The 21756-nt window shown below is 44.5% G+C and overlaps 1 protein-coding gene across 1 annotated transcript in view; it reads right to left on the reverse strand.

Moving 5' to 3' along the window:
* Positions 1-1218: 1218 nt before the first annotated feature.
* Positions 1219-21756, reverse strand: part of CCER2 (coiled-coil glutamate rich protein 2) — a 41173-nt gene continuing 20635 nt past the window's right edge. The window contains exons 2-6 of the mRNA XM_069206904.1: positions 21671-21717; positions 20380-20473; positions 18252-18320; positions 10418-11373; positions 1219-7588 (exon numbers count right to left, since the gene is read on the reverse strand). Of these exons, the coding sequence (XP_069063005.1) occupies positions 7505-7588; positions 10418-11373; positions 18252-18320; positions 20380-20473; positions 21671-21717 (1250 nt within the window). The 3' untranslated portion in view covers positions 1219-7504. The remainder of the gene's footprint in view (positions 7589-10417; positions 11374-18251; positions 18321-20379; positions 20474-21670; positions 21718-21756) is intronic.

Consider the following 21756-nt stretch of genomic DNA (forward strand, 5'->3'; position numbering starts at 1 on the left):
TTATACAGTGACAATAAAGCATATAAGTTTGTAAATCTACACACAGGATGTGTTACATAGGACAGTGAGGTTTACAAGGTGTAGGAGTCACATGCCCTTCATAACTCACTATCCTATGTTGGAAGGATTATAATTTATGAACTGCCAACGACAAAAGGATCTCTTTGCTAAAAGCAGTAGCCCACTTACCTGTCTACATAAAATAAAAATCTGTCTTCTGCATGTTACACAATGTGCTTTTCAGGAGGCACCTTAACTATGCTACTTCCATTCAAAACTGGGACTAGACAGAACACAGATTTCTCCAGCAAATGTGTTAACCTCCAGAGTTATCATACCATTATTATTATTCCCTGAGATTTACAGGGCACACAAAACTCTCTGCAGCAGGTGCCTTAACCCCATAAGATATTTTAGCATGCTGACTTTGCAACCAATTAAGCAGAGCAGATTTATTGCCACATTCTCCTGGTGTCAGTATCTTTGTGCAGAGTTTAAAAAAAAAAAATGTATAAATTGAGGCTCAGATTTTGCGTTGGAGTTCTGTCACTTTTGTGGCACAAATTCATCCTAAAACCCCTATTTGTTAAATCTGCTAATGCGCTCAAATGTACTCCTTATGGACCTGCTAAACATACGTGTGAGGTCCTAAGATCTGATGCCACTTCTTTTAATGTCACTTCCTTTGAGATTATGGGTTGTGATGCCACTTCCTGTTATGTCACTTTCTGGGATGCCACTTGTGATGTCAGGCGTTGTGATGTCACATGTGGCATGATGTAATTTGAGTACTGTCTAACTTGGTCACTCCCCCACTTCTGTTTTTTAGAACTTGTGCCCTGGGTGTTAGTAACTAATCTTTGTTGAGTTAAGGGTATGCCAAGAGAATACCCAACCGATAATCTGATCAAAAAAGTAGCAGCTGTGAAACTACAATGGCCTTGCTATTCCCAACAAAAACAAAGGCTGATTGGTCAGGTAATTGCTCACCATACCACACATGGTCAGTCAGGATATAAATTGTTGATTGTCACACTCCATTTCTGGGTAAGATAGTGTATGTACAATAGTAATAAAGTAAAATTAAACATTTTGGGAAGATGTGGACTTGAAAAGACAGGCCACAAAAAAAGAAGACCAGAAATAAAGATATTTCAAAGCAACAAATGGCTAAATGCCTTCCTGTTACATTCTCCAATAAAATAGTCACACACTGTATGTTTTTTACTGTGCTTTATTGTTCACACAGCAAGGTACACAATGACAAAAGAGAGTCCACAAGAAGCCACACTATCTGGGACTGTAGAGTGTTACCTTCTACCAACATCTTAGGACCCACCGATGGGGACTGTAACTACACTACCTCCCATCAATATATAGTGATCCATCCCAATAGGGTTTTCAAGGGCAACACCTCCCACAGACACTTGCACAAGCAACCCAACAGGAATGTAGGGGCACCGCCTCCCAAAAACACTTGTAAAACTAATCTGATAGGGATTGTAAAAGTGCTACCTCTCATCAGGGCTGAAAACACCTAGCCAGGAGAGAGCCTGAGAAAAGTGTACCACACCAGGACTGACAGTTCCAACCCTATAGGGGTTACCTCACACCAATACCAACTGAACAAACTCAGCAGAGACAATAAGGGCACTAACATTGATAAACGGAATTTTGAGGAACCGTATGACTGCTGTTTCCTCCATGTGCCATCTTTAGGATTTGGGGGGCCCCGGCTAACACTGTCCTGTCCTGAACAGCTTTGCATCATATTACACATTTCCTGCTAATTCAAGCCCTATGGTGCCAAACAATATTAAAAAATACATTAATGGAGAAATAGACGGTTGTGAGATAGTAATAAAGTTCACTTTCTCAGAGGGGTTCTTGGAAGGAAGGGGCCCTGGGCAATTGCCAAGTTTGCCCGTGCCTTAAAGCGTCTATGCTTCCCCCCAAACTAAAGAAATCACCGAAGCAATGGCTTTAAGAACCCTATATTTCACTTGAACTAATGACACCTCCCAAAATTGATGGTAAGGCCAATACCTTCTACCAACACTGAGAAACGAAACCAACAGGGAATTTAAGGGTATATTTTCCATTGACAATAATAGGACAATCCCAGCAGGGAACATTAAAGTATTGCTTTGTCTAGTGATAGGGAGTGTCTGTATATGCATGAGCTCTGTATACATGATGTCGAATGTAGAGTGTGAATGGCAGAATGTAATGATGGATGAAATAGTGGGATCTTTGTCCTGGACTTAGCCTGACCCTCAATTACAGTGGAGGTAGGAGAAAGCCTGATGAGAGCCAGGATGATGATGATTTTCTAAAACATAACATACCACAAATAATGTATCTTTCTACCTCCAGACTCATTTGTTTGAAGACATGGTCATCAAACAACATGCAATAGTCACCCCGTGTGCACCACTTTGAAAAAATGCTCTTCTCTGTGTCCCTGTAGAGTCATATAGCACAGGTTGTAAAGACACTACATTTACCAATTCAACTATCCCAAAGTTGATTTTAAGACCACTAGCCAAAGCAAATCTATAGAAAGCCATTTGAAAGGGCTGTAAGCGTCTACCTTACACTGTCAGCCACAGTAAAAAATAATGCAAGAAGACTGCTACTGTAAAAATGAACCCAGCATTAATTGTAAGGGCAGCCTATTGATTTTACACAGATGCCTTGACAACTAAGCATGCTATCTTCCACAGATATCTTGACAGAGAGACAAAATGTACAGCAGGATAACAGAGTATACCTAGGTCCAACTGGAACTTTGAGTGTAGCACCTACTAACAACTTATGCAGAATGAAATTGGTGAACTGTAGAAGCACCATCTATTAAACCCTGATGATGAACAGAAAAGCACACTACAGAAACCCTAGTTCGAATTGACATTGATGCCTTTACACATTCACCCCACTGGCAAATGTAAAAACATTAATTATTGCAACTTTTTATAGAGCCATTCAATTCACAATTATAGCAGCATTCCTGAATGGGACTCTTAAGAACATTGCTGATACATCACCTCTACAGCAACCTCGCTTGAATGGATTAGAACACTACCTCTGGCACACAACTTCAAAAGTAACTAGGAGCTGCCAATTAACAAGTCAGTTATACTGTCAACCCTATAGGGATGCAAGAACAAGAGCAAGTTCTATCTTTTGTCCATACTTAAAGAAACACAAATTAAAATCACAAGATACGAGTAAAACAATATGAATCTTTCCTAAAAGGCACTGTAAATACACTTAATCATGTGGAAACGAATGATTAACACGAGATAGGGTTTTAAGAGCTTTCTTTTCCCACACAAGCTAGTACAAGATTCCATCGGTGAACAGGGGACCACGTATTCTCCTTAACATCATCTCAAAGCAATATCAAACAAAGTAGGTATAAAAACGATCCAAACAAGCCCAAAATAAAACTGTTAGAAGGGTTCTCCACACTAACAGCATCAGTAGTGACTGTAGGAGAAATATTGTCCAATACCATTCAACCAGAACATTGGAAATTATCCTGTAATTAAACTGGAGTTTCCCTATTCAAAGCAACTATTCTGCAAGGTCAACATTGATGTATATTTCCAAGACCTATCTAGGTGGTTCTGCACCAGCATATTGTCTCTAGAAATGTACAGAGTTGCCAGTGATAAGTACCTGAGATGTGTCTAACTACACAGCTGGACACACTTTGAAATGATGAACCTAAAACACCTAGCTCTCCCGGGACTTTCAAGTAGTGATTGCAAGAGGTTTCTCATTCCAGTGTGTCGTCAAGATCCCATCAATGGTAAATGTAAGCACTTAATTTCTCTCACAATATGTACATGGGACCCGATCAATAGTAAAGGTAAGAGCTGTACCTTTCCTGTACAGCATAATTATCCTGATGATGGTGAATGTAACAGCTTCAAATCTACAATGTATTCATAGCAGAGCTTCAATGGTGAATAGAAACCTACTACTTCTGGGGTGCAGTGACAGAACCATGTCAGTGGAAAATATAAGTCTACTATCTCTCCAGGACCTATATAACTCTTGTGAGTAGTGATTGGGTGAGCTCTGTCTCTCCTCTGCCGATGAGACAGCTCTATGAGCTCTACCTCTCCTACGCCTACAAGGTGACTCTAAGACCTCTACCTCCCTGTGCCTACAAGACAACGTTAAGACCTCTACCTCTTTTGTGTCTACAAGAAGACTGTATGAGTTCTACCTCTGTTGTGACTTCAAGATGACTGTGAGAGCTCTTACCTCTCCTGTGCCTAAGATGACTTGAAGACCTCAACCACACCCACAAAACCTGTCATTAACGACTAAGAACGCCATCTATCCGATATCAAGAAGAACCATCTGTATTGCCTGGAAGAGCTCTATGTCTCCTGCGCCTAGAAGACCACTTGAGTGATGGCTGTGTGAGCTCTACCTCTCCTCTACCAACAAGACCCATCAATATGGACTATAAGACCTCTACCTCTTCTGTGCCTACAAAACATGTCTGTTGGCGACAGTAAGAGCCCTCCCCTCTCTCGTATCTACAAGATCTGGAAGTACTGATCGTAGGAGCCCTACCTCACATGTCCTAAAAAAACATCAGCTGTGATTCTAAGAGCTCTCCCTCTCCTGCACCTACAAGACCTGGAAGTATTCATTGTAGGAGCCTTTCCTGTGGCTAACAAACATGTGTGTAGTGACTGTAGGTATGGTCTATGTCTCTTGTACCTACAAGACCCATAAGTATTAACTTAAAGAGACCCACTTCTCTTGTACCTGCAAAACTACTTCAGTGATCACTGGCAGAGCTCTTCGTTCCATATATGGTTATGGGGCCCTATGATGAACATCAAAGCCATACCCATTCAAAGCAGTATCATGCTCTTTCCAGCTATGGCTTTAAATCCTTACACTCCCTTGGAAAAGGGTTAAAGGTATGATTTCCCTGTAGAGATATACATCTGTATTCTCTCGATGACTGTGAGAGGTCCACCAGTAGAGGGTTCCTTCCAGTGATGATTCCAAAGGTTATATTTCTCAACCATGCCAACCTGGCATACGTGCCTATACGACTGGCAAGGCTCCAGGGCACCCATAGACTCATCCGATAAGTAGTTAAAGAATTATAAGTCCACCAGGTCTTTTGTCAAACCCAAAGTGGACTGTGAGGGTCCTGCATCTTCCCTCACACCTTGTTCCACAGTTACAAAAATCCGTATCCCTGAGCGCGACTGTGTAGATTTTAAAAATCTACAGTGACTTCGTCTCATAAACGCCAACATTTTAGAGAAGGAAATCTGAGACTAGGAAAAAAATCTTGGAAATGGATTTCCCCACTGACTTCTATTGAAGCAGAGGCGATTTTAGACCGGTGACTGCATTAAAAAAAAATCCCTTTTTGTCTTCACAATTCGTAAGACGTCCGCTTTAATGCGGTATATTGGCATGTACATCGGTCGTCCACACCCACTAAAGCAGTGTCCCATCAGAGAGAATGTTATGCCTGACCCTATTATGGCCTTGCAGAGACTGCTGCACGCACTGTAGCTCGTGTTCCCTGCGCAGTTTGCTGTTATTGCTTTTATTGATAGAAAATACCCTTGCTCCTTCTTCTGCACGAATCAACAGGGGTGCTGGCTGGGCATTTTGGAAGGGCATTAGACCACCCCCCCCCCCAACCCTGAGGCATTGTAATTGTAATAGTATTTATATAGCGCTTACTACCCCTGAGGAGGCATCGAAGCGCTTTTCGGCGAGTAGCACGCTGGTGCACTACAGAGCCTAGACTTCAATGTTAAGTTCTGATTGGCATCATAGCTTTGGGGGAGGTGTGGGAGAGGGGTGTTCTTTACGTCCCCCCTCCTCGAATCGTTTTCGGCTGACCCACCCAATCCTATTCATAGGCTACATTCTTGTGATGAAACTTTGCCTTTTCTAGTTATTTGGTGCACTTCAATGTTCTTCATTCTCTCTGTGCTGGAGACCCTTGAGACTCCGTGTGATTCCTTGTTTCGTTACCGGGGCAACCGGCCTTCCATGTCTGCCAGAGCCTGAGGTAAATTTAGACATGAAAGTAGAGAGACGTGCGGAGCTCAATCATCGGGGGAAGTTCCTCTTATTCCCCCTTAAGTTTACTGCTAACCCATCCCCACGACAGAAAGAGGTCTCAGCAATCCAAGTTCCCGTCAGAGAAAAAAAGAGAAATTATAATAACAGTCAAAAGGCACGCGGCCCATGTTGGCTGGCGCCAGGACCCGCCCCCTTCCAATACTGCTCTCCGAGGACGACTCGCTGTACTGAGCAGGCGAGGAGTAGAAGGAAAGCCTCAAGTCGTTTGAGGAGCATATTCAATGGTACACAAAGAATTTTATTGTAGTTCTCGATATATCCATCCTAACACACAAGTGAGTGACGCTGGTAATGGTTTTAATTTCTGAATGAATCTCACTTTTTTTCTTTATTGAATTTAAGAAGCTCTGGGCCTTCATTCCCCTGCCCCTCTACCGCCCCCAGCAGTCGGCCTCTCGATATTCAGGGGCAGAAAGAGGGGCGAATGGAGACGTGCAGTTGAAATATATTAATTAAATATATTTAAAGTGATACAAACCCTTACAAATGCACTAGAAAATGGACGCCCAAGCTCTGAAAATGAACACTGTCCCTGCTGAAAGAGAATCAGTGAAGTAGGAAGTCTCCTGCGTGGCCTAGAGTACGCTGGGAAAATGTGTCCCTCCCCTGCCTTGAGTTTGGTAGCTAAAGGCAGCCATTACTTGGGGTGCGGAGGGCCCATCACACTCCACCTCTGTCGCTACACTTTCTAAACCAGTGACGGCGATGTACCCCTGGGGGACTTCCGCAAGGGATACTAACATATCTCTCAACCCTGGGAGCAAAAGGACGGAATGCTGCCAATATCTTTCGACCCCGGGAGGGAAGCTGCCATATCTTTCAACCAAACCAAACAACAGATGCACTTTTGACAACTGAACGAACGATACAAAAAAAGCATGGTATATTTTCCCCATTTTCAAAAATCAAATTAATGTGTCTCTGAAATCGAATAGACAACAGGCTCACCCGGACACCATACCCAAAAGCCATCCAGGTATTGGGAAGCGGCCTTTGGAGAAGGTGTAGGGTGAATAAAGAGTTTATAGTTTTCAGTGCTAAACAATTTTCCCCAAATGGAAAGCCTCCTGGGGGTGCTATGGCAGGCTGCCCCCGCGAGAAGCACTGGAATGGGTATTATGTCACAGTCCCACGTGACCCCGATTCTGCAAGCTGCAAAGGGTTTATACACACAGACGGTGCCCGTGACCTAAGGCCTAGGTGATGCGTCTATGGAAACAGTAAAACCAGTGCACTGCCAGTAGGGAAAAGGAAAGTGCAAAAAGCTCTTAAAAGGAGAAAAATGAGGTGACAAGTGTATCAGTCGGAGGTTTCTAGCACTCGGGGTGTGAGCCTGGGGGCTTTGCTCTGCCAGGGGTCAACCCCTGTGCAGCTCTCGCAGTTTCTCTGCTGCCTTTTTCAGCTCATATTCGATGTCTTCAAGGTTTTCTAGTTCCCGACCCTGTAAGAGAAGAAGCAAGAGGTGTCAAAAGTAGGGAGGCACCTTCCGTCCAACCAGCGGACAGCACATGAATCAGCTCCTCCCTCCCCATGACATCACTTGAAGGAGCATCACATAACTGTGGTGACTATGCAGGAGTGACAATGTATGACCACTGACTCAGTCAAAAGCTAAGGAAGTTATCATCATCAATGTAAAACAAAAACAAATTACCCGTGTAAAACGAATACCTTTAAAAAAAATGTTTTTATACATATGAAATCTATTTTATTTATCAACTGTGCATTAGCAAGGATTCGGGCTTTATATTTTGCAGGTCAACACGGGAAGGCGCACAGCATTCACAAGCCAGGTGCAGCCATCATCGGCCAAGCGCAGTTTCAAATACTATGATCCATCTTCAAAAGCCACTTGCAGCCATTTCACTACTTTGCGTTCACTCAAGTGTATCAAGCAGCATGGCCTTCTAAACGAAGTAAACAAGTAGAAAATGTGGTTAGCAGAAGACGAGATCTTCAGGCACTTGCAAAACATGCTAAATTAGTGGTGCACCACAATTCTTAGGTTATAGGCATTCCAGTGCTTTCAAGTGCAGAGGTTCCAGCACTGAGAAAGCTCGGCCACCACAACATAACCAAAGCAAAGGAAGGGAGCCTGATCACAGGGCTCATGGAGAAGTATCTGGAACTAGTAGATTCAAAAGGAAGGCAGGATCCACATGGAGAGAAGCAATAGACAAGAGAACTCTGGGCTGTAAGCTCTGCTCGACAGATCACCTGCAAAGTAATTGGAAGTAGGAGACATGTAGTCATGCCTACCCAGGCCAAGCACTAGTCTGTGGCTATATTTTGTACCCTCTGAAGTCAGTTTGTTGATTAATGCTGTGGGAATTCTTATGCAGATGGCATTACAGTAGGACGTATGCGGCCAGCACCAAGGAATGAGTGGAATGCAGCATAAAAGGGAGAATCTTGTGCAGCAGCCTAAGCATCAGAAAGGCTGCTGACTACATTGTATAAACTGGTGTATGAAAGATCATGATCAAACATAATGCCCATCTTTTTGATATTCTGGAATAGAGTTACCAGGTGACCAAGTTCTAATTCGCCACAGAGCTCGACCTGATTCTGTAACCATTTTCACCAGCTCTCTGCAAACTAAATTCCCGAGATGTCACATTTTCAAGGCTTGATTCAAACCTGATTCTAAATTCTAGTTCTCCGTTCACAAGAGAAAACAAGAGCATCTGAGTGTCCCAGGTCCCATGGGCACAGCCACTACCTAAACGTTTTGACTCTGATAAAGTTTATGAAATTCATGCTCAGCCCCTTGGTACACTGGAAACCTACTGCTGGTGCTAGTCCATTTCCACCAGTAGTCCTCCTTGTTGAACTTGGCTTTGCAAAATAGTTTTAAGTGGTAAATGCTCTGCCAGTAACTGAGCGCTGAGGCCCCTTGGAACCCTCCGAACTCTAGCCACTAACTTTTGCACCAAAGGTAGGTAAGAAACTAAGGGCCAGATGTACCAAGAAGGCCTTTTGCGAGTGGGAAATAGCGATTTTTCAGAAATCGCTATTTCTGATTCGCAAAATGCAATGTATCACATTTGCAATTCGGTAATAGCGATTTCTTAAAAATCGCAAATGCTATTACCGAATCGCAAATTGCGATACCGGCCCCATTCGCACCTATAGGGCTGTAGGCCCATATTTGCGAATTTTTTGCATTTCCAAAATTGCGATTTCTTAACTGGAAATCACAATTTTGGAAATGCAAAACCCCAGGGTGCTGGGGGCCTAAGGCCCCCTCTGCTGCACCCCAAAAAGTTTTTTAGGACATGTAAGGAGCACACATGCAAAAAGGGCATGTGTGCTTTACATGTACATTTAAAAAATGCATTTTAAATGCATTTTTAAAATTTGCTCATGGTTACCACCAAGTTCAACTTGGTGGTAAATAGTGATTCCTTAATGCCCAATTCGCATTAAGGAATTGCTTCTTACATGTGCTTAGAAATCGCAAATAAGGAATCCTTATTTGCGATTTCTTATTTAGAGAGTCGCAATTTGCGACTCTCTAAACAGGGTCGCAATTTTAAGGAATAGCTATTTTAGCGATTCCTTAAAATTGCTTTCAGAATGCCTTTAATACATTCTGAAATGGCTTTTTGCATTCGCAAACGGGCATTCGCACTGTTTGCGAATGCAAAAAGCTTTCATACATCTGGCCCTAGGATAAGGAGCAGACTCACCATAATTTACTTGATAAGTTTGTATCAGGCTTCCAAGGGAAACCAAGTACTCATAAGTGTGTCCTTCACAGTTAACACGGACCCGTAGATTTCAGTTTTATCCTGAATTATAGTCTTACCATCTATTCATTATTACCCTATTTCGGGTATTACCTTGCACACACAGGGTTATGAATGCTGTAATTCAAGATCAACAATCTTCTTTTAATGATAAAAGGGTAAATGTACAAGAAAGAATTACACATGAAAACCCTATGCTATGCATTGTGGCATGTTTTCTGCCTTTGTCCTGTCAACTTGCTTTGCCTAAGGGATGTCACTGAACCTCTGCTGTAAATATATAACTATATAGAGGCTGTTAGGAGGTATATCTTAAAGTGGCAGACCCTCCAGAGAGTGATGCACAATATGAAAATGTCTCATATTAAATCAGAAGGGCTTCAGTTATCATTGCCTGAGCAGTATGGAGACTTCATGACAGTCAGCAATATTTTCACCTTCACTCATAAACTGAAATTACTTTTATCTCCATTCTCACTCTTGACTGAACTTGTGTTTAAGAAGAGGCTTTTACTGACCTCTTTTTTTGCTGCTTCCTTCTCTTCCATCTCTTCTTGTTCCTCCTCTCGTTCCTCCTCATCTTCAAGATGTTTCTTAAGGTATGGCTCCTCCTCGTGGTGCCTTTTCCTCAACTCCTCCTCACTGTCGCCCTCGTGATTGTGAAAGTGCCTCTTATCTTCCCATGGCTTCTCTCTCAAATGTCCTGCTCCGTGGCTGCCATGCAAGTGACTCTTCATGTTGGAGATCTTTACTCCTTTTTCTTCTGCTTCAAACTGGGCTGTCTCTTCATCACTGGCTTTTTCATCCATCCTCTTGCTGACACTCCTCTGTTGGGGTCCAGATTTCTTTTCCTCTTCTTCCTCCTCTTCCCAGTTCTCATGTTCTCTGTGGTGACCTCCATGATGCCCCTCATGGAAACCACCATGGTGGAAATTGTCTTCCTCTGAGCTGTCTTCATCACTAAAGTGTTTCTTAACATCGGCCATCTTCTTGTTAGCATGATGGGCATCCTTGCTAAGCCTCTCTAGGATTTCATTCAGGACTGCTCCATGACTATCCTTCTCATGCTCTCTCCTTTTGTCATCTTCAAAATATTCCCTTGACCTTTTCCCAGGGGCATTTCGCTTCTTCTTGTCCTCATCCTCTTCGTCTTCATCCTCCAACAGTTCTTTGGCCTCCTCCATTCGAACTTTGGTGTCATCCTCTGCATGAGATACTTTTTCCTCTTTTACTTTCTCTTCTATCTTCTCGGTCTTCTCAAACTCCCTGACATCTTCGTGGTCACGTTTACTCTTGCTGTCTCTGGTCTTTACATCTTTCTCACTACTGTCAGTGCCCCTCTTCTCAGGGTCTCTATGGTGGGCTGCTCCTGCCTCCTGGTTCCGCTTCTTCAGTTCATCTTCCTCACTGTCCTCTCCCTGCTCCTCCCATCCGCCATGGCCTGCTTCCTGGCCAAATCTGTGTTTAGAATTCTCTGCAGGACAAAAGTTAAAATTATCAGTGGCAGAAACTTCTCTTTTAGTGTTTGCCTATAACTTCTTCTACTAGCAATTCTTTCACTTTAGGGCTCACTTATAGATAGTTAGTATCACCACGATGGTAGCTCATTTCTGTAACTGCATTATACAAAGTCATTGTTACCACATCACCATGTACGTGGACCAAAAAGGTGAATACCATTCAGAAACACTGTTTCTGCATGGTCTGCACTGACCTGGTCAGGGAACTTCACTGCCACCGCATAGCTCCACCAGCAAGTGAAGTTCGAGGCCCTCCTCCACCCGCAGGCTCCTGCTTGCGCCTCATCCCTGGTGTCTAGTGGGAGAGCTCTGCTACGTTGCCCTCTGCCTCTTTTCTCTTTTTTCCGTCCTCTCCCCCGTTTTTTCTTTTAGTGTGCTGTTTTTGGTGCCTTTCTGCGCTTTCCTCCATGTTCTTCCTCGTTTTTCTCATTTTCCTATCATTCCTCTTATTCTAGCTTCTCTTCCTCTCTTTATTCTCCCCACCGCTGCTGCCCCTGTGGCCATGCCCCCCTTTTTGCGCCGTTTCCCGCTCCTGCCTCCCTGCTGTCCTCTCCTCCCCCTCCCTACTTAATGGCAGCCACTGCGCTACCGCGTCGCTGGCGCCCCTAAGGCAAGCCTGTCTGTGCCTATCCGCGACCTGACCGCGTCCAGCGCCAGGACCCCTGGACCTGCCACCCGCCACCTCTACACACCAGCAGCACTCATCGCACTCAATCCAGGACGCAACAACAACTGTAAGCAGACATCACCAGCTGACACCCACGGACCCTTCAGCTGCCTCCGCTGCTGCCAAACCCATACCTCCGCTATGGACCCTGGACCCAGCACAACCCATCCGCAACAACACATTGACGCCAAAAACTCTGAAGTGCATTCTCCTCAACATCCACTCCCTCCATAAACACACTACTAAAATATGGAAGCTCCTTGACAGCACCACCCCGAATATCGCGTTCCTGACCGAGACCTGGACCAACACCACCTCAAGCCCGGACATTGCCATCGCCATTTCCCAAGGATACAAGAACACCCAGAAAGACTGACCGGGGGAGTGGGAGGGTTTGGTGGGGGGAATCACCATCGTCCACAGATCCAACCTCCTTCTGAGCACACACTCCGAAGACTCCGAAAACTCCACAAGCTTGATGGAACACCTACACTTCAAACTACAGACCAGCCCAACATCCACCCTCAGGGGTACCCTCATCTACTGCCCACCGGGACCCCACGCACCCTTCACGGACTGCATCACCGCACAAGCCATCGCAGCCACCAACTACACCCTGCTGGGAGACCTCAACTTCCACCTCGACAACCTTCAAGACCCAAACACCGCATCCATCCTGGACAACCTCCATAAAAAAAGGGCTTCAACAGATCATAACGGAACTAACACACCCAGCAGGACACACCCTTGACCCTTTCTCCACAACAGGAACCTGCATCACTTTCAGTCATATCTCCAAACTCCCATGGACAGACCATCGATGCATCCATTTCACCATCACCACACCGATCATCAGACCCCAGCACCAACCACCACATAGAAGCTGGACAAAAATCACTGAAGGCCAGCTCACCGTTGCCCTAGCCAACTCCGTCCCCACCATCGCACCCAAACACCGCAGCACGCACCGTTCACAAATGGATCACAAACTGCGCCAACACCATAGCCCCCCTCAAAAGGAACGACAGCACCCACACCAAGAAAGCCAGCTGGTTCAACCAGGACTCTGAGAATCCAGACACACCTGTCGTTGCCTCCAGAAAATCCGGAGAAACACCAAATCCACAGAAGCCCAAAGCAACTTCAGATCTGCCACCACCGCACACCACCAACTCATCAGGAGCACCAGAAAGAAAGCTTTACAAGAGAGAATCTCTTCACACACACACAACAGCAAGGAAATCTTCAGCATCATCAAGGAGTTCACCCAACCCAACAGCAAAACAGCAGACATCCCACCCTCTCAAGACCTCTGCGACAGACAACACCTACTTCCACCACAAAATCAAGACAGCTTCAACGAGGACAGCCTAAGCGCAGAACCCCTTCCACCAAAACCCGACACCAACAAATCAACAATTACCAACTGGACCCCTCTCACCACCGAAGACACACTGAAAACAATGAAGTCCATACACTCCGGGGCCCCCACGGACCCATGCCCCCACCACATCTTCAACAGAGCCGCAGACACCATCGCCCCCAAGCTCCACCTCACCATCAACAGCTCCCTAGCTGCCGCCTCTTTTCCCTTCGACTGGAAACACGCCAAGATCAACCCCCTCTTCAAGAACCTTTCGGCAGACCCCACAGACCTCAAAAACTTCAGGCCCATCTCCCTACTCCCATTTCCTGCGAAAGTCATCGAAAAAGCCATCAACCGCCAACTCGCCACGTTTATCGAAGACCAAAATATCCTCGACATCTCCCAATCTGGACTCAGGAAAAATCACAGCACTGAAACGGCCCTTCTGGCGGCAACAGACGACATCCACTCCCTGCTGGACAAGGGAGAGACAGCAGCACTCATCCTGCTAGACCTCATGGCGGCCATCGACACAGTCTCCCACCACACCCTGATACGCAGACTTCAGGAAGCCGGCATCGGAGACAAGGCTCTTGACTTGATCCTATCCTTCCTCTCCGGCAGAACTCAACGAGTAAGACTCGCCCCCTTCCTCGCGAGCAACACACCTACCACCTGTGGAGTTCCCCAGGGATCCTCCCTCAGCTCCACACTGTTCAACGTCTACATGGCCCAGATGGCCACCATCATCAGAAGCTACGGAATAAACATCATCTCCTACACCAGCGACACCACACCCATCCTCTCTGTATCTAACAAACCCAACACAGCCAGACACAACTTCCGCAAAGGCATGGAGGCAATCACCAACTGGATGAGAAACAGCTGCCTTGAACTCAACGTGAACAAGACAGAAGTACTCATTATGGGCCCTCAACCCAACGCGTGGAACGACTCCTGGTGGCCAGCCACCCTCGGAAACCTGCCCATCCCCACAAATCAAGCCCGTAACCTCAGAATCATCCAGGACTCCAAACTCATCATGAACCACCAAATCAACTCAGTAACCTCCACCTGCTTTCGCACCCTACGCCTCCTACGCAAGACTTTCAAATGGATCCCCCTCGAACACAGAAAGACCGCCCTCATCACCAGCAGACTGGACTACAGCAAAGCACTCTATGCTTGAATCAACAAGAACCTCAACACAAACTACAGAACATCCAGAACGCCGCCGCCAGACTGGTCCTCAACCTGCCTCAACACTGCCACATCTCGCAACACCTTTGCACACTCCACTGGCTTCCCGTAGAGAAAAGAATCACCTTCAAGATCGTCACCCATGCACACAAAGCCCTCCACAACACCGGACCAGCCTACCTGAACAAGCAACTCAACTTCCACGCACCTCACAGGGCCCTACACTCCGCCCAGCCCTCTCTCGCCGAAGTACCCCGCATCAGGAAAACCAGAACAGGGGGACGCTCCTTTTCCTACCTCGCAGCCTCCACCTGGAACACCCTTCCACTCCACATCAGACAAACCACCCCCCTCAACTTCACAAAGGAACTGAAGACTTGGCTTTTTTAAGACCCACCTCACCGGTGGACGCTACATATCCACCCTTCCCCCCAGCGCTTTGAGACCCTTGCGGGTGAGTAGCTGCACTTTACAAACACTGATTGATTGATTTTTCACATTTAAATGTGGAAGGTTTGCACCAGATTTTAGTCAGTACTAACTTTGCACGGTTTTCCATTGCAGTGCTACGGCATTACCTCATTTATTGATGCGCAATTAAACTAAATGGATAAATCATTTTTAATGTGTGGCTATCCACACATGGCACACGAAACACAATTTCTCTCCCTTCTATTCTTCTGTAAATGAAGGTTTATATTGTCAATAGGAGAGAATGTTAATGTACTGCTGTTCTTGAATGTTTTCATGGGTCAGAGGTTGAATGACTACATTAATGCATGAATGAATTAATTTGCTGTTTATATGGCAATATTAGAGGCTACTGGGTCATAGTGAAATAACAGTGTGAAAGGTAACCATGACTTTAAGGTTGTACATTATTTTTACCACTTAGTTCCTACTGACTCTTGAGATGATCATAAAGCACAAATGTTTCAAAGAGGGGTGCAACCACGACAGATCACTTCTAGGGGGACATGTTGCTCAAATATAATGTATTGTGCACTCACTATTTTTTTTAAGTTCCATATAGCACACTTTTGACCCAATGCCAACAACGCACTTTACATGAGAACCACAGTACATTGCACATTTGTAGGCCAGGTAGGTTAAGGGGCATATTTATACTCCGTTTGCGCCGGAATTGCGTCGTTTTTTTTGACGCAATTCCGACGCAAAACTAACTCCATATTTATACTTTGGCGTTAGACGCGTCTAGCGCCAAAGCGCATGGAGTTTGCGTCATTTTTTAGCGTGGACACCTACTTTGCGTTAATTATATGCAAGGTAGGCGTTCCCGTCTAAAAAATTGACTCTGCGGCATGTGCGCCGTATTTACACTCCCGGGCAAAATTCACGCCCGGGAGTGGGTGGGTCAAAAAAAATGACGTACGGCCGCTTTTGCGCCGTTTTTTAGCGCCTGTAAAAGGCAGGCGTTAAGGGACCTGTGGGCTCAGAAGGAGCCCAGAGGTGCCCTCCCATGCCCCCAGGGACACCCCCTGTCACCCTTGCCCACCCCAGGAGGACACCCAAGGCTGGAGGGACCCATCCTAGGGACATTAAGGTAAGTTCAGGTAAGTGTTTTTTTAAATCTTTTTGGGTGGCATAGGGGGTCCTGATTTGTGCCCCCCTACATGCCACTATGCCCAATGACCATGCCCAGAGGACAGAAGTCCCCTGGGCATGGCCATTGGGCAAGGGGGCATGACTCCTGTCTTTGCTAAGACAGGAGTCATTTCTATGGGGGTTGGGAGTAAAAAAAAATGGCGCAAATCGGGTTGAGGCGAAAAATTTGCCTCAGCCTGACTTGCCCCATTTTTTCACGCCCAAGCTCCATATCCCCCTACGCCGGCGCTGCCTGGTGTACGTCGTTTTTTTCAACGCACACCAGGCAGCGCCGCGGCTAACGCCGGCTAACGTCATTGATTAAATACGGCGCCCGCATGGTGCTTCAGAATGGCGTTAGCCGGCACTAATTTTTTTGACGCAAAACTGCGTTAGCGCAGTTTTGCGTCAAAAAGTATAAATATGGCCCTAAGTGATTTGCCCAGAGCAGGATGTTGAGCCAAGGCCCAGAATTACCAGTTCCAATGTTGACAGCTCTTGCTCACAAGCCATATCTCCTCATTACTATCACCACCTATGCTGCTCTCCTGCTGAGGGAGGAATACAGATTCTGTGTAGACTTTCAGAAAGTAAGATCCCCCAAAGGTTGTTCGAAACGTTGGACACTTGCTGTTAGTATGTGAAAAATAACCTATTTGAAAAAAGAATGGCCTTTATTCTGTCGAAATAAAATGTAAGTGACCATCAAAACAACCAATGGAAGCTGTTTAAGCCATCACTGAAATTTAGAGATTAAAATGCCTATGAAGAATATATGTGAAGAAAACAAAGAGAGAGAGGCCAGTAAATCGAAGGTTGTTTAGACTGCGCTGAAGAAGACAAAGGAAACTGGCATAAATTAAAATTAGGAAAGCATTCTTTGATTATTTGTAAAAACTTTCTTCTGCCAAATTTATTTAGTTGTAGTGCCCACTTGTCACAATAGATGTGGACACGACAGATATGTGCTAGACTCTGGAACTGTGGGAGGCTTTCTTATCAGAAACTCTGTTACCTTGTATGTAGGCTTATAATTTGGGGGAGTAGAATACAGCATTTAGAGGCATTTTTAAAAAGATGCCAAGCAAAGTTGCTGTATTGTGTGAGAGGAAGAAAGCAGGAATGAATAATATCTACCAAGAAATAGCTCTGTCCTGCTCTATCTTTACCTAGTGTCACACATACACACCTCTGCATCGTAGTGCAAATGTGTATGCATCATGTCTAGTATAGGCTTGGTACTAGAAGGCTTACCTTGGAAAATGTGGACAAATAAAAGCATTTCCCCAAGTAAATGCCAATGTCAAAGAGGCATTATCTTTGGCAGTAAAACCTTCCCTTCTATTGTTAGGGGCTCTGTGTCAAAAACCCATGGGTCATTGCATGAGAACGGCCATGGATTGCCCCCTCTTGCAAAGTATTGCAAAGCAGTATTTTGCAATGATTTGAATTACTTTGAAACAACTTTCCAGCTCAAAACTTATTTTGCACAGGAAGGTAAATTCAAGCTAAACAGTTGGATTGGTTTGTGTCACGTTTGTGATACACATCTGGTGCAAAATATTAGTATATCTGCCCCCAGGTCTGAGTCTTGTGTCCTCGCATCTTCTAGAATTTTAGTTGATATTACTGTAGGTCTCAACATTTTGTGCTATTGGTCAAAGTGTTGCTTGAGCAACTAGGGAAACTTAACTTCAGAACTTCTTTCTGAAACGTAAGGACGTAGTTATGCTGTATTTTCTGGTTTTTAGTCATGCTCAGGTGACCTCCTAGTTAGAACGTTCCCAGGAAATGTCTTCCTCATCCTCAATGACATCTTTCTAACTATCCTCAATGACAACCCCATGCCCCAAGTTTGATGGGTCTAGCCATTTGATGCCTTCATCTTGGCTCCTATTCATTTATTTATATAATGGTTGTTGGTGGAAATATCATTGATAGATTTGCGGATAACGCTTGTTTTGGAATAAGTTCTCATTTTTAGTTCACCTTACCTCGATGATTAAGGTCTTCCAATTCCCTCATAAGGTGTTGATGCTTAAGCATTGACACAATTCTTTCATCTGTAAAACAAAATCATTACATTTGTGAAAGATATAAACTCAGATTGGTATTTTCAACTGGTCCAAATTTAATTAAACATAGGTCTTGATTCAGATGATGGTCTACCTGCCACAAAATGTCAGCAATACCTGCCACTGACCTATGTCTTTGGATGCACCATTAAAAAAATAGGTACTAGCTCACTCGTGATTGGTAAGGCGTCACTAGCTTCAGCACGGGGGAAGACAGTGGATAGTCGTAGAGCTACTGAAAATGGTGTCGGACCAGTAGCCCCATTTAGAGTAACAAGTCTGCCACCATTTGCAGTGTTGTCCCACACGTTGTCCCACCTGTGAAAGTTCAGCAGGACCAGCTGTGCACGTCAGATACATTTATAACGTGGGTACCAAATCTGGCGCCTTTAATTGAGGGTACTTTTCCATTCCCTATATTCTGGGCAACCGTTCCTCTTTGCCCCTAGGAAAACTTGTATCTGCTGGGGTTCCTACAAGAGCTTTGCCTCCACAGTAAATACTCAAAATACAGTGGAACTACCTCAGCCTGCGTGGTGGAGATGTTTTCTTAGCTGCACCAATGGACAGGAGATTTGACCACCAAAGACTAAAAGAGTCCTTTAAAGTTTGTGAGCTAAATTACACAAACATATACATCGGTTTCATCTGATCTACTTTTCAGAATGTATAAAGCCATTTATATTGGTCTAAAATCATTGTGTTTAGATTTCATATCACACAATCATTATTGCAAATACACAAGTTCAGTAGGATGCACTGAACAAAAGAAAATCGATACATAAATTAAACAGAACAATAATGAATTATAAAAAGTGATCTAAGGAATAAGGCAATGTGAAATGATAAATGAGATATGTCAAATGATAACAGTATGAATCAATGAGCGCAAAACAATTTTAAGCATCGCCGCACTCCTTGTGGCAAGAATATATTCACTGCAGTGCTGAATCAGCATTTATGCACAAGTAACTGTGCAGTTTTGCACTGGCATTTACATTGACCAACCGGTGCAAAATTTTGTTTTCAGCAAAACTTGTTCCATTACTGGTCAGTCAGCGCAAGTGTCATATGGCACTAATCTGACAGTGCAAATATCAGTGCAAAATTGCCTTGTCGCTAGTGCATTTTGCTCAGTTACCAGTGCAATTCCTATAATCCAGCTGGTGAAAGTCTTTACATAGCTGACTGCATACGTGACTGCTTCCATCGGATTGAGTATTCTGGTCATTTTGCCTTGCCAGATTTTCTTAACTGTATACAATACGTGCAGCTCTTATGTAAACACATTATTTCTTCTGCTACCGCTTTCCAAAGTTTCCTTTGAGAGGGGGCTACCCCGCGGGAAGGTAGGTATGGCTGACCAGGCATACCACAAAAGTAATGGAATGTTCAAGCCTGCCCCTTCAGAATTTCCAGTGGTGGGGAGTGGTGCCTGGGGCAGTTAGTAACATAGCGACTGTTTTGAATGTTCTGATGACTCCTTGGCAAATGTAGTCGTAGCAGTGAAACATGTTGACTTCCGTTATAGAGTTTACACATGTACTAGATGGATTTAGGATGACGCCGATACACTCCCATTAAAGCATTCGCCAGCATGCTCCGACACCTTTACTTCTGGTTTATGTCCATAGGCCTGGCCCTCCTTTTGGTACCAGCACTATTAATAAGGACTGTGTTAAAGTGACACACTACCATTCCTTAGGCTAGGACTAGTAGCAAAGTACAGCATTTAGGTTAGGACACTCACTCTGACCTCGCCCCCTCCAACCACATTTTAGGGATGGTGTCCCTATCTTGATGTGAAACCCCTCTACCCAACTTTAGTCTTCCTGCGAAGTGTCTTATTTATATTTGTTCACACCACCACAGGAGTGCCAGGGTTTGGCCTTGTGGAAACCATTCCTATTTCCTCTGATAACTTTGGTGATATAGGATTCTCCGAATGTGTTGACTTTTTCGTAGTGGTAGGTTTAGGCCTTCACACAATCGCTTCAACGTACTGCATACGCAGAGGGTTTCTTGTGTTTTGAGTTCTTTTTCTTACCTTCCTTCAGTATCCTTCTGCAGTTACTGCTGATTTGGGCTGGAATAGGGTTGGACAGCGTATCTGCCAGTACTTCCATGATACACTTACTAACCTGGCAGGAGAAAAGACAAAAGGGACACGTCTGTAATTATGTGTTGGGGATCACTGGACAGCCCGGATCAACACAATTTGAGGACATAGTTTAATCACACAAGGGTCTTCAATAGAGCATTTGAGAGTTTTATCATACAAGGATCTTGAATAAAACATTTGACAATGTCTCTGATTTATAGTACAGAGGAAAATATACTCCAATGCCTTTACGACGGAGTATCGTTTCTGCAGTACTGAAGGTCTGCCTGCCTCGTTTAGAGTGAGGCAGACCTTGAGTATGTCTGCGGCGTAGACTACTCTGTCACTTCCGCTGACATAGTCCTCCGACAGCCCAACGAATTAAGAGCTGTTGGAGGTTGTGCCCTTTGGTACGCACCCTATTTAGAGTAAGCAAACAAATAGCAAGTTTTTACTTTCACTTACCGCCACACAGAACCTGGTGAAAGATAAAAGAATTCAACAACTCCCATGCTGTGGGAGAAAACTCCCATTGCAAGGGGTCTTTTTTTTATTTTAAAAAAAGGAAGTCCTGCTGTGGGATTTTCTTTTTGAAAATGAAAAAAAAGATATTGAAAGTGTGCTGTACGGCTCATTCATGTTGAGAGAGACAAACGGCACACGTTCAGTGCATTGACAGGAACCGCTGTGACGGCGATTCCACCTATGTACGAAATGTCCACCTGGGCAGCGGATAGCTCAAAATTTGGGGTGCGGCCACTCTGTCAAGGCAATGTAGTAAAATAATCTGTCGTCCTGAAGGAGTAACTCTACTCTAAATCAAGCTCCATGTGCCCTGTGCTTTTGCAGAAAAACCCATATTTGATCATAAACCAACAGGCACTAGCATACTGAGGAATGGTTAAATTGGTACAGATGCTACAGAACAAATCCCTGATGACAGAGAAGAGTTTAGATTATTGATTTGAAGAACATTTGTTTAAATATGGTACAAGAGTCTCCACCACCTGCAATAAACTCTTTAGTGGCAGAGGAGTGACAGTGGGCGCAAAGTCAGCTTGACAGGATTCAGTCCCCTAAACGTGGGAGCGCACCAATGGCCTATATGAAGCCCCCCAATGATAAAGCAAAGAACCTTGTAGCTAGGATTAATTCCTCAGATATAGTCAAAACTAGCTACAGTTAATGAATTTACACATCTATCAATGTTAATCAATCACCTGTCTTTCTCACTTACCTTCTCCTCTTCTTCAGAGAGTTGGGCGGAGAGTGGTACGGAGTCAGCTGAAGAATAAAGAAAAAAATAGGTTTAATGTACATCAA

Source organism: Pleurodeles waltl, chromosome 9 (assembly GCF_031143425.1).
Source record: "Pleurodeles waltl isolate 20211129_DDA chromosome 9, aPleWal1.hap1.20221129, whole genome shotgun sequence".
Taxonomy (NCBI): domain Eukaryota; kingdom Metazoa; phylum Chordata; class Amphibia; order Caudata; family Salamandridae; genus Pleurodeles; species Pleurodeles waltl.